The sequence below is a fragment of the Myotis yumanensis genome, unplaced genomic scaffold (assembly GCF_028538775.1).
Source record: "Myotis yumanensis isolate MYYU_CA2020_CCGP unplaced genomic scaffold, mMyoYum1.0.hap1 SCAF_6, whole genome shotgun sequence".
Lineage (NCBI taxonomy): Eukaryota > Metazoa > Chordata > Mammalia > Chiroptera > Vespertilionidae > Myotis > Myotis yumanensis.
This window is the reverse complement of record NW_027223757.1, coordinates 88,735,403-88,757,450: the sequence shown is the minus strand read 5'-3', so window position 1 is coordinate 88,757,450 and position 22,048 is coordinate 88,735,403. Positions and strand designations below refer to the sequence as shown.

The following is a 22,048-nucleotide window of genomic DNA, read 5'->3' as shown; positions in this document are numbered from 1 at the left end:
TGGGGTTTGTTTAGCCCAGCCGTGGGCAAACTACGGCCCGCAGGCCGGATCTGGCCCGTTTGAAATGAATAAAACTAAAAAAAAAAAAAAAAAAGACCGTACCCTTTCTTGTAATGATGTTTACTTTGAATTTATATTAGTTCACACAAACACTCCATCCATGCTTTTGTTCCGGCCCTCCGGTCCAGTTTAAGAACCCATTGTGGCCCTCGAGTCAAAAAGTTTGCCCACCCCTGGTTTAGCCTCTATAATTTAAACTTTGTTGCTTTTGGAGCTGTTGCTTTCGAAGCTTAGAGCAGGCCACTGCAGGTGGGGAACCTTGGCTTCCTCCATCACTGGAGCAAGCAAACCTCCTGCTCGCTTCAGCTGCCTGGCTGCCGGCCGACATCTTTGTTGGCAGTTAATTTGCATATCGTCCTGATTAGCCAATGGGAAGCGTAGCAGAGGTATGGTTAATTACCCTTTTTGCCTTTTATTAGATAGGATTACACATTTAATGTACTAACCAACCGTAATCTGGCTTCCACTCCACCATATCAGTAAAACTGCTACTGCCAAGGTGAACCGTGCCCTCTATGTTGCCAATGCAAAGCCAATGGATACTTCTCATTCCTCACCTACTTGATCTTGCAGCAACCACACTTTCCTGCTTGTCCTCACTTCCTTTATTGGCTGCTCCTTCCCCGCTTCCTTTGTTGGCTTCTCCTCTTCTACCTGATCAACTTCTACAGCACCTCAGACTCAGCTCTAAACACCCCTTTTTTCCTCTTTCTATGCTCTACTACATTCTACCTCTTTCGAATCTAATTAATTCCTCTGGCTTCAAATACCTTCCTCCAATTCAGCCCAGACCTCCTTTATCTGCTCCAAGCCTGTATATATAGCAACATTCCTTACAAGTCTCACAAGCTGAAGAACATACCTCAAATCCATGCCCACCTACCATCTTTACACAAGCAACCAACATATTCCTCCTGAACTATGTATATAGCAAGGCCTCCCAACTGGTCTCCCTGCTTCCACTCTCACCCACCTAATCTATCCCCCACAAAGGAAACAGGTCTTTAAACTTCAAGTCAGATCACGTCACATCCTAGCATAACACCCTTCCCAGGGACTACACTTTTGAAGGACTACCCTCTCTTTAATAGGTCTGCCAGTCCTAAACAACCTACCTCCCCACTCTCACCACCACTCTCCAACCACACTAATTTCCTTTCATTTCCTTGAACAGGCCAAGTTCTTTTCTCCCTCCAGGTTTTCCTTTCTGTCTGCTCCAAATGCTTTCTCCTTTCTCCTTTGCCTCTATGACTCCTAATCATCACTTAGGTCTCCACTTAAATATCACTTCCCTAAAAACTTCTCTGGCTCGCCCAGTTGAAACTGTACTCTTCTTTATACCACTAATGCTCACTTGTGTTTTTCTTTCTCTGCATTTACCATAGCCTATAATTCTTCCTTTACATGTAGTTATTTTGTTCAATATCTGACTCTCCTACTAAGCTGTAAACTCCACAAGGCAGGGGATGTGTGTTTAAAAGCTCGCCACCATAGCTCTAGTACCTAGCATAGGGCCCATCCTGTAACAGGAGTTTGATAGTATTTGTTTACTAAATAAAAAACAAAAGCAGTTTTATTTCATTTGGGGAGATCAAGGAAGATTTCCCAGAGAAAATAGCATTTCATCTTTCTAAATAAATATATGTGATTTCTGTAGTAGAGATAAAGAAGAACATTTCAGAAAGAGGAAATTGAGATCAAATAAAGGTTTGGTACCAGTTAGAGATTTTGTAATCCAAAATCCAACACAATCCTGGCACCAAGTGTAAAATTAAAACCTCAGTATATAAAAACAAAGCAAATGAAACAGCAAAGAGTGTCACTATGTACTTCTAAGTAATAATTCTCCAACTATTTCAAACTGGCTCCCACACAACTTCGGTCCACTCATGTCATCCCATTTCCCAGCCACCTGGGTTCCAAACTTGGAAGTTCTTAAGACTCAATTCTTTTTTCCCTCCATATTCAATCAGTCACCAAGCTTGGCTTATTTTTCCTTTTCAATGTCTTTCTCAGCTATTCTTTTCTCTATTTCAAGCCCTCTTCACCTATGGAATTACTGCAACCTGCCCCTAAATCAGGGTTTCTCAACTTTGGCATTATTGACACTTAGTCTAGATAATTCTTTGTCGTAGGAGGCTGTCTTATACATTGTAGGATGTTTAGCAGCATCTTTGGCTTCTCCTCCCTAGATGCCAGTACCACCCTGCCCCTCACCTGTGACTACAAAAATGTCTCCAGCCAGGGCTAAATGTCCCCGGGGTGGCAAAATTACCCCCAACTGAGAACCACTTTCCCAGATGACCTCAATGGAAAAACCCTCTAAAATCACCCAGTCAAAATTCAACCATTCCTTTCAAGCTAACTCGAATATCATCTTTTCTATGAAAATATGGATGCTTATCAACAAGCAGATACTCACTTAACTTTACAAGGAATAAAAAAAAATCTGCACAATAAAACAAATGAGAAATCATGGCTTGCCTGTCAGTTTGACAAAAGATTAAAAAATGGTAATACCCATTGTTGATAAGGATGTGGGGAAATAGGTACTATCATATACTGCTGGTAAAAGGAAGCTGGTACAATGATTTTGCATGGCTTTTATCGTTACATTTCATACTTTAAGATGATCATATCTTTTCACTCTGCTGATGTGATGAGATCATCAGGAAAGTGTGCAAAGACTACACTGTTCTATAGCAAAACTGGAAACATCCTAAAAGTTCCTCAATAGGAAACTAGTGAGGTAAACAATAGTACATTAGAATATTCTGCTATTGTTAAAAAAAGATAAAACAGATATATATGTACTGACATGGAAAAACACCCACATGAATATAAGAGAGAGAGAGAGTGTGTGTGTGTGTGTGTGTGTGTATGCAAGCTTTCAATATAGTATGTGCCATATAATAACTTTTTTGTAAATAAAATGTTTATGTATACTTACACAGAAGACTAGATGAGTGTATGTCAAAATATTAACAACTTCTGTAGTCAAATCATATTTTAAATGTATTAGAGAAACTATTAAATCACCTTTAAAAATATCTTGGAAAAGTCCAATTTATGAATCTATACTTTAAATTTTTCAGTTTATTTAAAGCAGGCTTATATGTTTATTTACTACCTTTGTTTCAGGCAAATATCTTGAGTTGGAATATTCTGTGCTGAGCCATATTTTTGCCCTAGAGAAATCAATGGTAAAAAGGAAGTTTACAGAGAAAAATATATTTTTGTGCATGACAGCTTACCGGTGTGATGCACCATGAATCATACTGAAAATATGTCCCTTGAAATCAAAGAAAACACTATGTTTATACAAAGAATGTGCCCCAAAGTTCCCCAATAAAGAAAAGTGTTTAATCAAAATATTTGTTGACAGCTGGTTAGTGCCGATTCTAAAGTAGAAAAGAAAATCAGTGTCATTGTAGTCTTTTGTGTGCAAGAGCTGAATATGCAAATTAGCCAGAAATGGAGACTCATTATCTGTTTTGCACTTCAAGTGTGATTTTAAGCACTGTAGGTATATATACACACACACATCCAGAATATACATATATCTCAACAAACCATGCACATCATCTGTTCAGAACTGGGAAACGCAGGCATGCTTCTACAACATTAAGCGGAAGGCAGATGGCAAGCACTGATCAACAGAAATAAAATAAAATCCTTCTAGATCCTACTCCTTCTAACAGGCCTTATAATTTTTTTTTCTTTCGAAAAATATCAAGCACTTCTTCATATCTGTTGATTTGCAACTTCAAAATTACAATAGGCAATGCAAGCGAGGACTTCAAAGAGAGAAAATGTCTTTTGGCACAGATTCTCTTTCATAGTCTTAGGCAGAAGATAACACTAACTTTGAAACTCATAGCATCCTGTATTTTATCAGTATCTAATGTGTAAATTAGCACTTTCTATAACTGGCGGTTTAGCTTTCAAAATACATAATTACTGATCATTTTAGTCTATATCACATTTCTTTTGCAGGGTGAAATGAACTAAAACAGCTGTTACATCCTAATAGCTTCATAATGTGCATAGAATTTCTATGACTATTAGAAATTAAACCTACAGCTTCCTATCAGGCAGAACATATTCATATGTATATATGACCCACATTAATTGAAAGAACAATTATTAACTTATGAAATTATAATTTGAAATATAATAAAGTAAGCTGCTAAAGAAAATATTACAACTCTTAAATGAGGTCAAAGCCACTGGTCCACAGTAATCTGTTCCCCCCCTTTCCTTGCATCAATAAAGCACTTCGGGCCTAAGGAAGTCCAAGAGCTCATCCTACTACCACTCCTTGCAAAGATCGAGCCCTCTATTTTCATTCTGGGAGATGAATTTTTAGAAGGTGAACCAAGCCTGGCACTCTGCCCAGAATTTCTGGCAGCTGCCAGGCAATCTGGCTTCATTTCTGGTCCACTCTCCTCTGAGCTAACCTTGTATCCACAGAAGGAACACTGACCTAGGGAACTTGTACTGTTTATATGATCATATGATCACTGAGAAAGCTCTAATGATTTTATTAACCACAGGACTTGTACATACAGTTCTCTTTAAGCATATTTTCTGTGGAAAGAAATATTATAAAATCTTCTTATTTCCTGGTATCTCCTTCTAACACTGGGGAAGAAAATAACAGTGTCAAAAGGATTTTTTCCGGAAAAATCAATTATTATCCAGGCACCTGCATTGAGAGATAGTAGAGGGCTAAAGAGATTCAACAAGCTACCTTATGTGCAACTACTATCAAAAAAAAGATCCAGGAACCACAAAATAATTAGAGAGGTGTACAAGATATAGTATGTAATTAATGGCTAAAGTGGATGATTCAAGCTAAAAATGCTATGAAAGGTCAAAGCAATCACTGCTAGGCAGTGTGGGATACAATTTAAGTATATAAAGGTCTAACTCTTCACTAAGTGAATATCAACTACTTAACCAATACCTTCTTTAGATTACCATTTCCAAAGTAAACAGGACTGGAAAATAACTATGCAATTCACAAATAAATCTGTGTCCAAGTCTGTTTGTATTTTTGACCTCCAGGATTTAGCTGTCATTCCCTCTTCTTGATCTTCCAAAGTGAAAAGTCGGGGAAGCTTTACTCCACTGACATGTTCTTACTCTCCCCGCAGCCGTGTTGAAGGTCCTGGAAAGTCTTCCAACCATTTCCATTAACTCCCAGGTTCCTACTCCCAGCCCCATAGCTCACCTTTGTTTCTGTCCCCTCTGCTGAAGGCCCCTGGCTCTTATTAAGGAGCCTAGCGCCCCAGGTGGCTTTGTATTCTATTGCCCAGGAGTTTAGTACCTGGCTTCCTGGTTCAGGATTTCCTAAGTTCCATAATCAAGAGGTGGGAGAGCTGAAGTCTCAAAACAAGATTCCAAAAGGAGATCTCCAACAGGAAAACTGTATCAGTAGTTATACACTACTGTTAAATTCCTTACACACAGCATGTACCCATCCAATAATGAAGTGCCTATACAAATGTATTATTTTTCTAAGCAAAAGACACACGGACTCAAATCCTGGTTCTAAAAGAGGGACTTTTTCTTCACTTCTTAGGAATTTTTACTATTCTCTGAATAACATTTGTGCAAATTAACCTAATTTATAGCTCTTCACAGGGAATCTTCTAATCTTGTTAAAGGTTTACAAAAAAAAAACATAGCTTTAACTAAAACCAAATCCCAGATACCCAGAAACAATTGTACAAGATCACATAAAGAGGGAAGGACTATCATTTATGTAGTCTCTGAGCTTAGGGACATAGGTAGGAGGTATGAGCAAGTAAATAGATGTGATTGACTAGTGAGACAAAACAGGGCTTTTAAGTAAGAATCAAAGATGAGCTAGAGAAGCAAAAAGACCTGTTGGTGGAGAGCTTTGAGCGAAGTTTAGATTTGGTCAAATCCAGTGCAAATTCTACCTTCAGCAAATGTCCTGCACATACCGCACATCCTTTCTCCTTTATTTTGCCTGCTCAATCCCTTGGTCCTTTAAGACTCGGCTCAAAATCTCTCTTCAATAGGGTCCCCCATAACTATGCTGCTCCTAGGTACATGTCCTCTCTCTCTCTCTCTCTCCCTCTATATATACATACACTTATTATTACGCCTATCATAATTTACTTTATCAATCTTTAGAAGGTTATCACTACTATTGTATCATGAGAGCAGCAACTGTCTTGTTCATCCTTTTATGCCTGGCAACTAAACTAAGTGCCTACAATATAGCAGGTGTTAATAAATGCTTATTGAACAAATGTCTAAATGAATAAATCCTATAAATAACTGAGTAACATTTAGGAAAGGAAAGGCATGAGAAAAAGGATGTTTGATGGTCAACTAGGGAGGCAGTATCAGAAGTTAATCCTGGATATAACTGTTTAGGAAGCAACTGTTAGCACCACCAAATACAGTTCTTGCTCTTCCAGAATGAAAAACAAACAGTTATCTGTGGTAATAACAACTGATCATTAGTGTTACTAACCTCATCTCATGCAGTCGGCTTATTGAAAGACACTAATTTATGTTCTAAAACTATAAAATAAAAAGCAAAAGGGCAAACCTGTTCTATTTTCTCATGTTCTAATTCTTCCACTACACACAAAAGAATCTCAACATGTTATTATTATTTTATTTTTTTGGTAAATATGTTTTTATTGATTTCAAAGAAGGGAGAGGGAGAGAGAGATAGAAACATCAATGATGAGAGAGAATCATCGATCAGCTGCCTCCTATAAGCCCACCACAAGGGGTCAAGCCCACAACCCAGGCATGTGCCCTGACCAGGAATCCAACTGTGACCTCGTGGTTCATGGGTCGATGCTCAACCACTAAACCACACCAGCTGGGCTATTATTATCCTTTAAACAAAATATAATAAAACAAAAACCCTGGATTTGACTGAATAACTTAAGCACAAACCCATGTTTCAAAGGTCTTACTGAATACAAAACACAGTGGATTTTTTTTTTGAGGGGGGGACCTAATAAGAGGATTCTAGGTGAAAATAATAAATAGAAAATTCCTCTAAAGAAGCAGGCCCTGGCTGGGCAGCTCAGTTGATTAGGGTATCATCCCTATATTCCAAAGTTGTGGTTCGATCCCCAGACAGGGCACATACAAGACTAAACCAATGAATGCATAAATAAGTGGAACAACAAATTAATGTTTCTGCTTCTCTCTCTTTCTCAAATCAATAAATTTTAAAAAAGCAATTCAAGATTAAGAGATCTTGTGAAGAGAAATTTTATAATAATATGAAATTTGTTTCTAAACACAGCTGAAGCAAAACCAGGAGTTAAGAACATCAGGTTCACTGTAATGATAAAATCTAAAAATGATCTTATGGGAAACTAAGGGGCAAGAAAATTCAAAGCTCTACTGACAAACTGACAAAACAGACCTAGATAAAAGATTGCTACACTCCCTTTGGAGCATTTTAAAGAGAAAAACTTCCTCAATTGTTCATCATCACCCTCATCATCCTCAGCATTAGTATCCTGGTCTTCTGGACGGCTGCAACCAGCATGAGCAGAGGATGGCCACACAGGCCTTCTCTCAGCATTCCTGGAAACTGCTCCTGCCAAAGAGGCAGTGGGGGCTTCTTCGGAGCTCTGAGTTTCCTCCTACTCCAAAGCAGAGCTATTTTTTTAATCTCATATCCTGCATAGGCAATGTAAGACTGTGGTGTGAACTGTGTATTCAGACAGACCTGCAAATTTAGCTTCTCTAGAGCTCAATGTCCTCATTTGTAAAAATAAGGTAGTTAGTGGTATTTTTCTCCTAGAGCTATTATAAGAATTATATAAGGTAACAATATGTGTCCGGCCCATAGCAGATGCCAGTAAGTGTTACACTGTTTCCTTCCTCTCTCTCTCTCTCTCCTGAGGTCCAATAGCCCTCTCTCTCTTCCTCATTCCTCCTTTCTTTTGCTTTCCAATTCCTTAAAAATATCTAATGGATCTGTCTCCTTTGAGTTACTCATGTTTATTTCAAAATTCTGAAGGTAGATTTTTTTAAGTATTTGCATGAAACTGAATAACTGTATTACAGCAGCCACATATCCGCTATACAGTACACATGGCAAGTCAAGGGCGGGCTGGCACTGAATGTACACCTACGGACTTCGGGCATAATTAATGCTCCATGAGTAGAAAGGCTTAAATGGTACAAACAGTGTCACATGTTATTTCACAAACCACAGACTTCAGAACAATTTATATTTAAATATGGTTTTATAAAAAAGGCAATTTCAGCCTCTCTTTGGCCCCAAGTAAAATTGTAATGATATAGTGACACCATGTGGCTACATTCTGCTTTTCATTTTCTGTACCAGTTCAATTATGGTATCAAAGTTGTAGGTACAAAGACAATTCAAACTAAGTATAAGCTAAAATGGTTACTTTTTAAAACTGTTTTTTTTTTTTACTTACACCTGAATAAGCTATTTCTTGAATTCTGAAGATGTCAATCATATAAAGAAAGTAAAGGCTCAGCATAATTCTAGCTGTGATTCTAAAGCTAAAGCATCCTAGTAAACCACTGAGTAATGTAAAAATGCCTGCCTTTTAAAGAAAACGAATATATCAGTGCCCAGTTATGGGGCAGGGGGAGGAGAAAAAAGACACACATGCTTTTGTACAATGTTAATATGGTAGAGAAAGAATGTTGTCATCAATAGCAAAGTTTATTTTTCTCATTTATTTTATGTCTTGTAGATCTATAGCACTGTGTAGGTACTATAATTTAATGAAGACGGGTAAAAAAAAAAAAAGTTATGCTGCATCTAATGATGGCAGGGATGAGGAGGGACCTGAAATATATGGTAGCAATAAAAGAGATTGAAGTGCCCAATACCAAAAACAGTACAGCTTTAGTATTCATCTAATGAGGCCTCTTACAGTACACCAGATATCCCTGAAAAATATTAAAGGTACACCAAAGAAAACCTAAATATCTGAAATAATGACCAGGGAATATCACTCACTTCATCTCGGCTTAAAACAACCACTTCTCGCCCTGGCCAGGTGGCTCAGTTGGTTGGAGTGTAGTCCTGCGCAAATTTGGTGCGGGGTTTGATTCCTGCTCAGGGCACATACCTATGTGTTCTCTCTCTCTCTCTCTCTCTCTCTCTCTCTCTCTCTCTCTCCCTCCCTCCCTCCCTCCCTCCTTCCCTCCCTTCCTCTCTCTAAACATATCCCCAGGTGAGCAAAACCACCTCTCCATGAACACCTATTTAAAATAACCACCCTGTACCCCTTGACCCTGGTCACTATCACAATACCATCTTCACAACACTCATAATTATGTGAAGTGTTCTTACTATTAGTTTATCCGTTTCTTCCAAATTCCCTGAGGGCAGAAACCTCGGTAGTCCTCTTCAGTGCCATGGCCTCAGTATCAAATATAATGCAAATATAAACTAGGAACTTATTTGTGAAATGAGTGAGTGGTGAATAAATAAACAGATGTATAAGTGAAGAAAAATCTAGTTCCTTAGCTGGTGAATCACACCTAAATTTCTTCTTATAAATGAGAGCAGAACCATTCTAGTGAGATGTTTGTCATCATTTATGTCCTCTAATGTGACCACTGAGACCAGAAGACAGGCAGACAGATGCTCTATAACACCCTTTCTTTTTTCCATGACACATTTGTCACATTATAATTTCTAATTGTAAGAAAAGAAAAAAAAGAAGGAAGGGAAACTACAATAATTAAAACACTTTGAGCAACAGTCAACAAAATCAATGGAACAGAGCAGAATACATGCTAGAACTTAGTACATGATGAATATGGCTACTCACGTTAGTGTGGTAAGGAATGATTAACAGTCTTAGCCAACTGACTATCTCTGCCCAAAAATATACACACAAAAAATATTCTAGCCGGATTAAATATTTACATATAAAAATAACAAGTAGTAGAAAAATATTTATAAAAATATAGAATTCTTTAATGTTGGAAGTGAGGAACAACTTTCTAAACATGATATCAGACCAATGAAAATCATAAAAATGACTGACAGATTTGATCACCCTTTGTTTTTGGTTAATCCTTACCAGAGGATATTTTTCCAATTGATTTTTTTTTTTTAAAGAGAGTGAGAAGGAGTGACGGAGGGAAGGAGGGAGGGAGGGAGGGAGGGAAGGAGGGAGGGAGGGAGGAAGATACATAGATGCAAGAGAGGGATATCCATTGGTTGCCTCCCCCATATGCCCCAGCCAGGGCCAGGAATGAACCTGCAACCCAGGTACATGCCCTTGACTGGAATTCGAACTTGAGACCCTTTGGTGCATGGGTCAACTCTCTAACCATTGACCAGCACCAGCCACGTTTTTTAAAAAGTAAAATTCTATATGGCAAAGGGTACCAATAAAACACAAAAAAAAAACCCTAATAAACTGTAAAACATGACAGGCAAGAGGATAATGTCATACATACATATACACATATATGTATATATGTATACACATATATATGACATTATACATAACATATATCTATACACCCATATTAAGTTCTCACCAGCAAGAAGTAAAATATGCAGAAGATAAAAGTAGACTTTTCATAAATGAGAAATAACAAATGGCCAAGAATAAAAGATATTCCACTTCACCGATAAAAGAAATCCAAATTAAAGTAAGACCTTTTTTGACAAATCATAAATCATATTGGCAAAACGTTGATGATGCCTGCACTGGTGCAGTTTCGGAGCAGAGGCGTTTTTATGTGCTATTGGTGGAAACTGGGTATGGCCTTATCAGATAGCAAGTTTTATCAATTTTTAAAATATGTACTACATTTTAATTTTATAATTAAAATGTCATAGAAAAGACACTTCCACTTTGAGAATTAAAAACAGAAGGAAAGAAAGAAGAAAGTCCAGTTTTGTGTTCCCTGGGCATCCCCCCATGCCATGTTCTAATTATGAAGCTGCATCTTCTCGACCCCCCTGCTGGCCTTGTCTTCAGTAAGCTGTGCTCCTCCTGGCTCTCCTCTAACCCGCAGCCCTGCAGCAAACGTGTCTGCCATCTACTCTTTTCTTCCCTCTCTCAACAGGTAACTCCTTGAGGACCTTGTTTTTAGGCCTGCTGTTCCTCTCCCTCAACTCACCGGTTTTATACCAAGATCACTTTTTTTGTAATTCCACCTACCAGCCATATACAGGCTCTGAAATCTATCTCTACCCTTCACACCTATGTTTCGAGTCTTCTCATATTTCAGCAACATTATACGGCTGCCAAATTACCAGTGTCATGTTGAGAGACAACCAGAAAAAAATGTAAAACCCCCCAGGGTACTCAATATTTGCCATTCCTTATTAGTGTTTTTGTTTGGTCCTAGACTCCATCATCTAAGAAAGCTATGGGAGTACTTGACGAGAGCTTACTAGATAGCCAAGAAGACAATTTGAAGGTTAGAGAATTTATGGGTAAAGCAGAAATTGCCTTTTCCTGAGAAAGAGAAAGCTGATAAGACATTACATGGTTCTGAGTATATATGAAAAATTCTAACGAAACTGACAAGTCACTTTTCTGCACCTCCAATTGGGGGTCGGTGGGGTGGGTAGTTATTAGTTTAAGTTTTTGGCTACATACAGCAGTGCGTAGCCAAATGAGTACCTAAAAAAGACCAAGGAAGACAGAGCAGTTAATTTCCCTCCATTCACTGTTATGGCTGAAACCATAACTCTGGCTTTGTCACTAGATAACGTCTACTACCTTGGTGAGGTGAACTACAGACTGAATTACATTCCACAAAATATATGGATAGAAAATTTTATGTTATACATATTTTATCAGAATAAGAAATGCTTTACCAAAACCAAAATATTTGAAAACTGCTGGAAACATACAAATGGGCAGGTTATGAAGTTAAAAACCCGCCCTGGCCAGTGTGGCTCAGTTGGTTAGAGCATTGTCCCATACACTGAAAAGTCGTAGGTTTGATTCCTGGTTAGGGTACATACCCAAGCTGCAGGTTCAAACCCCTGTTGGGGTGCATATGGGAGGCAATTGATCAATGTTTCTCTTTCACGTCAATGTTTCTCTCTCCCTCCTCTCCTCTCTCTCTGAAACCAATAAAAATATGTCCTCGGGTGAAGATTAAAAAAAAAAAAAGATTGATATAATTTTTTAAAACAGATAAAGAGACCCATTTAATGTATGTTTTGGATTACTAAACATGGACTGGCAATAGAAAAGTGCTGAACCAATTAGGCTCCTGAGGTAAGGAAAAATTTCCTTGCAGTGAGAGCCACCGTGGCCAAAGAGGATGGTAGGGATGGTTCCTTTCTCTAAAGGTCAAACACCAGTTGAGAGTCTTAGAAATGAGAAAAATAACTTTTTAAAAATTAGTAATAAAAACAACTATTTACTGAGCCTATTTTGGGCCAGGCACTGTGCTCAGTACTCATATACGTGCTATGCCATCTAACCCTCCACAACAGACCCCATAAAGGGTGTGGCTATTCCTGGTGTGTGTGTGTGTGTGTGTGTGTGTGTTTTGTTCTTAATCCTCACCTGAGGATATTTTTTCCATTGATTTTTATTTTAGAGAGAGTGGAATGGACGGGAGGAGAAAGGGGAGGAGGAGGAGGGAGAGAGAGAGAGGGAGAGAAACATTGATGTGAGAGACACATGATTGGTTACCTCCCGAATGTGCCCCAACCACGGCTGGGGATCAAACCGGAAACCCAGGTACATGCCCTTGACAGGAAATCAAACCTGAGACACTTTAGTGCACAGGCTGACACTCTAACCACTGAGAATCACTGACCAGGGCTATTCCTGATTTTTTTTTTTTTTTTACTGGTATAGAAACGAGTGCTCAGAAAGGCACAACTTTTCTAAGATCACAATGCCAGTATTAGATGAAACCAGAATTTGAGAAGAGCTCTAACTCCACAACCCATGGTTTTTCTACTACAAAATGCTAATTTGCATGCAGTCCAGCCTGGATACAGAGAGGGCTGGGTAATCTCACACTCCCCAGTTCACAGAGCACCTCTCCTTTTGTGAATATATTTGATGTACTCTTTCATCAATACATGACACTCATAGCTTCTGGGATTAAACTCAAAATTCAGTTTTCTAAAGAAAAAAACAGAAAGTAGCCTTTGCAAACAGTACAAAACCACTTACCACTCCAGAGAGTTTTCCAGCCGTGATGTGCATTTTAACAAACACATGGATTAAAAGTACCAATGAAAATATATACATATCAACGTTAAAGCAATCTCTCTTCATTACCCAGTCAGTGCCCTGACCCCATAAATCCTGTGGTAACATTTATAGAGTACCTACTGCACACAAGGTCATAACCTGAGTACTGTGTAAGAATACTAAAAGATTAGAATGTATACTCAATTCCAAAAGCTTGTAATTTTAGTATCAGAGGCAAGACAAACATATGAAGGGCACTGAAGAATAAAGGTGACATGCAAATGTTACAAATGAGCATTTTAACTGACATAATGCAAACAGAATACTGATATGCTAAAGAAATAAAGAATTTATATGTGCCTAGTGACGCTAAAAGAAGTGTATTTAGCACACTGTTTAGGTAGTCAATAAATGACTGTGAAGATAAGAAGCACCAAGTATAAGACATCCTTGAATAATCAATAGGGACTTATTCTTAGGTTCATTTTTAAATACTACCAAAATTCCAAACATTACAAAAGGCAGAGTTTATCACGGAATTTAGTAATTAACATAATATGTTAAAGTAATTATAAATATATTAAAATTTTTAAACAAATATAATATCAAGGTTCCTTCCTTTTCTTGTTAACACTTTCTCTAAACCACTTTGTCTCAGTTTTTCTTGACCAGAGTTGGGAGCCAGCTATACGAAGACAAAAACTAGCATCACGAATATGGCCAGGCTCTACACGTATAAAAGCTACACCAACAAAGGCAAGGCCACCCAGGAGAGACAAAGTAAGGAAAGGGGAGTATAAATAATGCCCATTGATAAATAAAGAAAAGTATATTTTCTAAAAGCCAGAGACCATAACTGAGGGCATGTTTTAAGATGGGTAAAGTACACAGACTCTGTCATGACTGGTTTTATATTCACCATGATTTGTTCTGGGAGTCATGTTCCTACAATTTCAAATTAAATACAAGCACATGGTCCTTCGGTGCACATCAGACGCTTTGGCTGTTATACTGCTTATTTTTTAATCCAATACAATAGTAATAAACTGAGTCGATGCAGACTCGATCATGTCCCCCACGTCAGGGCCCCTCTGTCACTCTCAAAGTATCCCTAGGCAGCTCTGAGATATAGAATCTTCACTCAATTTCTTGTCCTTCTCATTTTAATCCATTCAAAACTCCTCTGATAAAAGAGCAACTGCCAGATCTTAGACACTTTAGTCCCCCTTTGGGGAAATGAAATTGATTTTCTTCATTTTCACACAAGAGGATCCCTGGATAACAATATTGTGTCTGGTCATACTATAATAAAAAAAAAAAAATGTAGGCAACTTTCTTCACTATACCAGAGGCTGAAAGGTTTCGTGAGTTCCTGTGGTGGAAGTGAGAATTCAGCCTGATGTTGACAGATCATGAGTTTAATAAGTATAAGAGTGTCTTCAGACCAGGAGAATAAGTGCTGTGGGGCATCCACCTGCTCTGAATCAGCCACAATGGAAGGTCAATCGAGGTTACAGGTGAGAGTGAGGAGGGAATTGGGTAAGGGGTCAGCTCCACATTCTCCCTAGTTTACACCTTTGATATCCCTTCCCTTCTCTTGCCTCACCACACCAAATGAACCTGCCTTTGATCCTTTGACTCTAAGGTAAAGAATATCTGAAGGCAATTTCCAAGGGGAAAATTATAACAGAAACAACACAAGTTGGGAAACCTTTAACCGCTTTTCTCAACTCCCAATTTCATTATTCTTTTAGGTTTTACAGAATTTCATTTTTAAAAGTTTAAAATACGGCTTATACCTAAAGAAAGAATATGAAATATTAGGACAGTAATTTATCAGTACTTTTTAAGACAAACTAACATGGACTGCAACACATCACAACAATACAAGCTACGGTGCTCTGAGGAAGGGAGGTTGGGAGCCTGGAGCCCCACCAGCTGAGCCTCCCTTGCCCAAGCCCAGCCCCACTAGAAACACTGACTCTGTCAAATGCCATGGATATTCAATGACCTAGAAAAAGAACACAAGACATTCAGAATATGCACAATGGCATCAAAAAATCTCCTTGTGCCCTGAGGACTGCCAGAGAAGTCTCCAGAAACACTCTCATGGCTTCTATGGGAAGAATGTACCGCCTAACAATAACTGCTTTCAAGGTAAAGCATGCAGTTCAGAAAGTATTTCCACTCCTCAGTGTTCCTGTCCCTTCATATTCCTTTATATGTCTACTACATAAAAACAGTACAAAATACTTTGGATAAACAGTTCCACAGCACACTCTAAATATTAAATGCCTAATTTTCCATAGTTTCTCTAAGGTTTTGTTGGGATGTATTTGTCAGCTGATAATCTAAAAAAACTCTTCTATAAGACCAAAAATGTAATCTGTTTCTTGTCAAAGCCCAAATCTCCTTGAATAAACAATAAAATCATTTATTATACATGAGAACTAACCTGCAGACACGGGCTGGAAAATATAACTTTTGCCAAGAACGACACAGATACTGTGAATGATCAATCACTCTGATCCAATCAAGTTCATCCATGGACACTTCAATGAAGTATGAATAAGACCTATGAGTCAAAAGGAAAAAGGCAGAAAAAAGGACCATATTAAAATAACAATACAAAGGGCAAGAGCAGATGGAGAGGTCAATGGGGGGGGAAGGGAGATGTCTATAATACTTTCAACAATAAAGATAAAATTTTTAAAAATTAAATTAAAAATTAAACAATAAAATAAATAAAATAACAATACAGAGTTATCTATATATAGAAAAGCCTAAGTGACCGTGAGACTGGTAGCTATGATACACATTGACCACCGTGGATAGATGCTCAACACACAGGCATGGAACATGGAACAGACTAATGAATCTCAGAGGAAAGGGGGGAGGGGAAGGGGGGAGAACAGGAAGAGATTAACAAAGTATTTTCTATGCATACTAGAGGCCTGGTGCATGGATTCGTGCTCCAGTGGGGTCCCTCGGCCTGGCTTACGCCCTCTCGCAACCCGGGACCCCTCGGGGGATGTCAGACTGATTCCTGCAGGCCAGGCCAAGGGATCCCATGGGTGCATGAATCTGTGCACCAGGGCTCTAGTACTTTAATAAAACATTAACAGTCACAAAAAAACACAATCTTCACAAATTACATTTTCTACATAATAATCAAATGTGGATAATGATGAAATCTATATAGATCCCCTATTATAGCATTCACCACAATGTACTAAAATTCTCTCTCAGCATGTATGTCTACTTTAGTAGATCACAAGCTGCTTAAGAACAAAGATCATGCCATATGTATTTCCATATACCCAGACTCTAGCACAGTGCTTGACACATAGGCATGGAAGACATTTGTTCCTTTTCAAACAGAGCCAGGATGGCCTGCTCACACCATATTAGCAGAGTAATAAGGCCGTGACAAAGACAGGACAGAACATAGAAGTTAGGTGTGCCTTCTCCTTCTACCTTCCTGGCCTGGGAGCTCAGTCCTGCACTCTCAGGAGGAAAGCCAACTGGAGTGTTTCTCCACAGAGGCCAGCTGATCCTCCACTCCCTCCCAGCCTCCTACCATCCCACACATACGTGCAGCCAGCAGAAAAATAAATGACCTGGGTGAAGAGATAATACATGCTTCTTTTGGGTACAACTTAAAATTTGGCAGCTAATAACCTGGCAGTAATGAAAATAGCCTATCACCCTCCCTTAGTCAGCTACACCGAACCACTGCATGCTAGTCCCAGATTGAACAAATCTATATTCCCCTGTCATGAGCCAAATTTAAATTTGAGATGCAGTTATTACTTGTTCTGTAATATCAACAGGAACAATCTGAGAAGATTTAGGTGACCATAAATGTCAGCCTGCAACCAACAGTTGTGACCAGAAAAGGTCAGCTTATTTTGTCATCCCTCATTTTCTGCTGTCCTCTCCCTCCCATTCATTTTATCGCTCAGTCTCAAACTGGTTATAACCTTTTATTGAACCTCTCTGGGTTATCAGAAATGCAGGATATAATTTTACAACACATGTCAGAATCATTTTTGGTTAAGATTCTGAATTTTTCACCTTTGCTTAGAATGATAACAACTTCTGTGAGAAAAGAATGGCTATGTGGTAAACTTAAGTCCCCCGTGAATGTGACACAAATAGTAAAACCAAGTGGCCTATGAATATTTAACATCATGGAAACAATGATAACTACTTTCAGTTTTAGCATACTCACGTTTTATTATTTTTATACTAATTTCATTACTAATAAGAATATGTAAAGCTTTTATAACAGTGCATACTACATAACAGTAATGAAAGTGCTATGTTATTATTATTATACTATTATTAAACTTAGAAATGACATGTGAATTACCTCCATTTTGCCAACTAAACACGATGTTATATCCAACATGATATGTATCAGAAATATTCTTAATTTAAAAAAACAGATAGAGATAACTTTGGGACCTCAAAGACCCATGTATAGGAGATGCTGACTCCCACTTCATAAAGCTTCCCTCATTCTTGGCTCAAACGGCCTAAAAGGCCAGGATGGTGGCCAATGGTGCTAACGAGAGAAATGAACTAACATGCAAGATTTGCAGGGTAGCCCAGCCGGGATGGCTCAGTGGTTGAGCGTCGACCTATGAACCAGAAGGTGACGGTTCAATTCCCAATCAGGGCACATGCCAGGTTGGCGAGCTCAATCCCCAGTGCAGGACATGCAGGAGGCAGCTGATCAATGATTCTCTCTCATTATTAATGTTTCTATCTTTCTCACTCTCTCACTCCCTTCCTCTCTAAAATCAATAAAAAATATATTTAAGAAGTTAAAAAGATTTGCAGGGTACCATCACCAATACTATTAAGCCCTTCATGCCCAGACTCAAAGAGGCATGAGTAGGGCCTAAGAGACTCTCTGCACATCAGTTTTCTGGAATTTAGGGTTTAGGTTAATGATAAGTGGCAATGAGAGAGACAGTTCAGGTCTTGGTCACCCATACTGCTCTGGAACTTTGGCCATCATGGCTGAACCTTAGAAACCACAGTGGGTAAAGGTATCAGAAAGGCTAGATGGAAGACAGAACCTTGAAGCTATTGCCAAACTGGGTGGATCCTTAGGCTAGAGTCTACCAAATTTTCTTCACAAATTTCTTTTCTTTTGAAGATGATATTTATCCACACACTAAAAAACTTTTTTTTCATCTATACGATAAAATGCATTTATTGTTCTAACATCCGAAAGTACAGAATCAAGTAAATAAGTAATGGGAAACGCATAGGGTAGAATACCAGATAACCATAAAAGTGACATTTTAGGGGAATATTTTTAAAGGAGAGAATATTCACAATGTATTCATTAAAAAGTGAAGTTAACCCAGCCAGTGTGGTTCAGTGGTTGAATGTTGACCTATGAACCAGGAGATCACAGTTCGATTCCCAGTCAGGGCACATGCCCGGGGTTGGAGGCTCGATTCCCAGTAGGGAGCAAGCAGGAGGTAGCGGATCCATGATTCTCTCATCACTGATGTTTCTCTCTCTCTCTCTCTCCCTCTAACTTCCTCTCTGAAATCAATAAAATTATATCTAATCTAATAATAGACAAACAGGGTAATTGACTGTACCTTCGCTATGCCTCCCATTGGCTAATCAGCCATCTTTGTTGGCGGTTAATTTGCATACATAGGCTCCAAGCGGCAGAGCGAAGACTGAAGGTGAGCTGGAGCCGCGAAGACGGAAGATGGAAGGTGGCTCCAGCCGGGGCCGCGAAGACGGGGGACGGAAGTTAGGTGTGCCTTCTCCTTCTACCTTCCCGGCCTGGGAGCTCAGTCCTGCACTCTCAGGAGGAAAGCCAACTGGAGTGGACGGAAGATGGAAGGCGGCTCCGGCCAGAGCGAAGGCCTGGATCCCGGGTGCCGGAGGAAAACCGGTGCTGGCAGCCAGGAGAAGGGAAGGCCTATTGCACAAATCTCTTCGTGCAACAGGCCTCTAATATATATATATATATGTATATGTGTATATGTATATGTATATGTATATGTATATATATTTTTTAAGTGAAGTTAGCTTTTTACACATCTAATCTATATTTTGTAAAACTATATGGTTTCACTGGTTTCTGTTTTGTGTATGTGTGAGAGATACTATGCATAACAAAAACACTAATTAGATATATACAGATTAATAATGGGTGGTGAGATCACTAGCAATTTTTATTTCTTTGTGATTTTCTATGTTTTATGTTTTCCACAAAAAAACCATATTCATTACTTTGATAAGCAGAAAAAGCAAAAAAAAAAGGGGAGGGGGTAAAGGAATAAACCCTTTAATTCTTTCCTCAGAACAAAACTTTAAGAGAAATAGCCAAGTGATCACAAAGAAATAAATCATCAAATCTGTAAAACCAAAGCAGATGACCACACAGTTAGGTCATCTCACTCAAACACAACATTTGTTTCTCTCCAACTCAGACAGACTCACCGGCTATCTCGGTCCCACAGGAGTATCCGTATGTGATTGATAATGGACGGCTGACCTAGCTTAATCTCAATGCCTGAACGGCAGTCATCATCAATTGGATGCCTGGAAAATCCATGGTCCAAATCATAATTTTGAGTGTCACCATCTAGTAAGGCAGATTTCAGCTCCCCCTTTACAACCTGGGCTCCATACTTCATAGTTGCAATGTTTTCTTCTGGTACTACAGTTAAAAATACAAAAAAGCAAGGTTAATGGTTAGTTATGAAATTACTCTATAACTTGGGGGAAAAAGCAAATCCTAGAATTCTAGTATGTATATTTAATTTAAAATGGCAGAGACAAGCTTATGAAAATAGAAGATATGCAATGTCTATGAGGATTAAATTTAATGGCTCCATCACAGCCACAAACTGCTTGGAACTAATGTTATTAAGAAAAAGTTGATAATACTAAAAAAACACATGTACTACCACAAACAATCAGCTCTGCTGAGTTCCTTCTATTAGCAGTTTCAATTTAATATGTACTAGACAAAAACAGCATGTTAGACAAGCATGTCAAACTCGAGACCCACAACGAATATTTTTTGTGGCCCAGCCAATATAAAGGTATGTAAGAAACGTTTTAATAAAAATTTCCTAACTTAATTTTTACAATGTCCTGTTATACATAATTATTAACAACAAACTACAACATTCGCTAATGACCGATGACTATAATCGTGTTGCTTTCATTTCCCGTATGCGCCTTACGCACAGGTGCACCATTTCTCTCCACTAATAGTAGCAGCGAATATTTTAGCAGCGATTGCCATGCCATTAGTCTTGTACTGACTCGGTGTGCACAACAGGAAATATTTCGCTTTTGGAGAACAAGAAAAATAGGTTTATTTGTGTTACACTTATTAATTTGTGCAGTTATTTAGTATCTGGTAAGTTAATGTTCAAGAAAAATATTAATTTTTATTAAAATGTTCTATTATTTTGTTAACGATTACTCATTTATTTCAGCCTTTTGTATTCAGCATGTCTCTATTGAAATAAACCTATTTTCTATGAAAATTGAAGCTTTTGTTCTTTTGCAGCCCACATAAACTTAAACCTGTTTATTTGGCCCGTGTTAGCCTTTGAGTTTGAAATGCTTGATCTAAGATGACCCTATACCTGCCATCTGGACAGAGCACAATGTATAAAGCAGAGCAGACAAGTCAGACATCTCAATAAATAACAGAAAAAGAGAGGTTCCAATACAACAGAGCTATTGGTCATACATGGATGAGCTAAATCCATCAATCTAACTGAAAAACAAAAATATATCTAAAACAAGATATTTTTTTTCACTTGAGTATTTTTAAAAATGAAAATTCAGATAGTCTGTCATCAAAGTCAGTATTGTGGTTATAATTAAACACTCTCCCTTTTCCAACAGTAGATTTACTTATTAAGTGTCCACTGTCCTTGAGACTCTGAAGTCCTCTATGCACACTTTGCTTCACAGATCTGGAACCCATACTCCAGGAACTAACATTCTAAAACCGACACTCTCCATGGAGAGACCTGAGGCAGCATAAAGTAGACATCAAGAGCTTGAGCTTCAAAGTCAGAGTTTAAATAGTGGGACTCCACCTTTAACCGAGTGTATCACTTTGGGAAAGTTACCTTCTCTGAACTTAAATTTCTCCATAGGGCAGTATCTATCCCCCAGGTGTTTCCATTTTTTGTTTTTGTTTCAAGGATTAAATGAGATGATGTTTGCAAAGCACACAGTAAACTCTAAGAAAAGACTGCTATTGTTATTATGAGCCATAATTTTTAAAGCAACAATAAGAGAACTAAGCAAGTTTACACACAGTAAATACTAGTAAATAGTGAAGCCTCATAGTATGTATACATCTGGGCTATGTGATTTGAATAGACTCAAGTATGATCCATAATTAGGCTCTTAGGGAAAGGGGGTAATTCATTATTGCAGCTCACTTGGAAAATGTGGAGTTTAAAAATTTTTTTCAAATGAAGACAGGTAAGAGAATGACTCTGGGAGACACTAAGTGCAATGGAATGCAATTGGGATGGGTTTAGTTAACTTGCAAAGACTAAGGCAACTCAGACACAAAACAAACAAAACCTAGTCCCATTCAACTTCTTACCACCAGAAGCTTAAGTGCCTCAGATTTATAACTTCTTAAATTCTATTAGCTCATGGTAATCATACATATTCTTCATATTTATTTTTCATTTCTTTAACAAACCTTATTAATTCCTTTGACTTAATTCTCATCAAAATCCTTTGAAGTGTAATATTACTACTAC

General features: G+C 38.3%; 1 protein-coding gene across 4 annotated transcripts in view; it reads right to left on the bottom strand.

The window, feature by feature from the left end:
• The window catches only part of BTBD9 (BTB domain containing 9), a 431,208-nt gene that overhangs the window by 342,600 nt on the left and 66,560 nt on the right, over nucleotides 1-22,048 (bottom strand). For all 4 annotated transcript variants that reach the window (XM_070418646.1, XM_070418647.1, XM_070418645.1 and 1 more), the window contains exons 5-6: nucleotides 19,740-19,959; nucleotides 15,712-15,831 (exon numbers count right to left, since the gene is read on the bottom strand). In XM_070418646.1, the coding sequence (XP_070274747.1) occupies nucleotides 15,712-15,831; nucleotides 19,740-19,959 (340 nt within the window). The remainder of the gene's footprint in view (nucleotides 1-15,711; nucleotides 15,832-19,739; nucleotides 19,960-22,048) is intronic.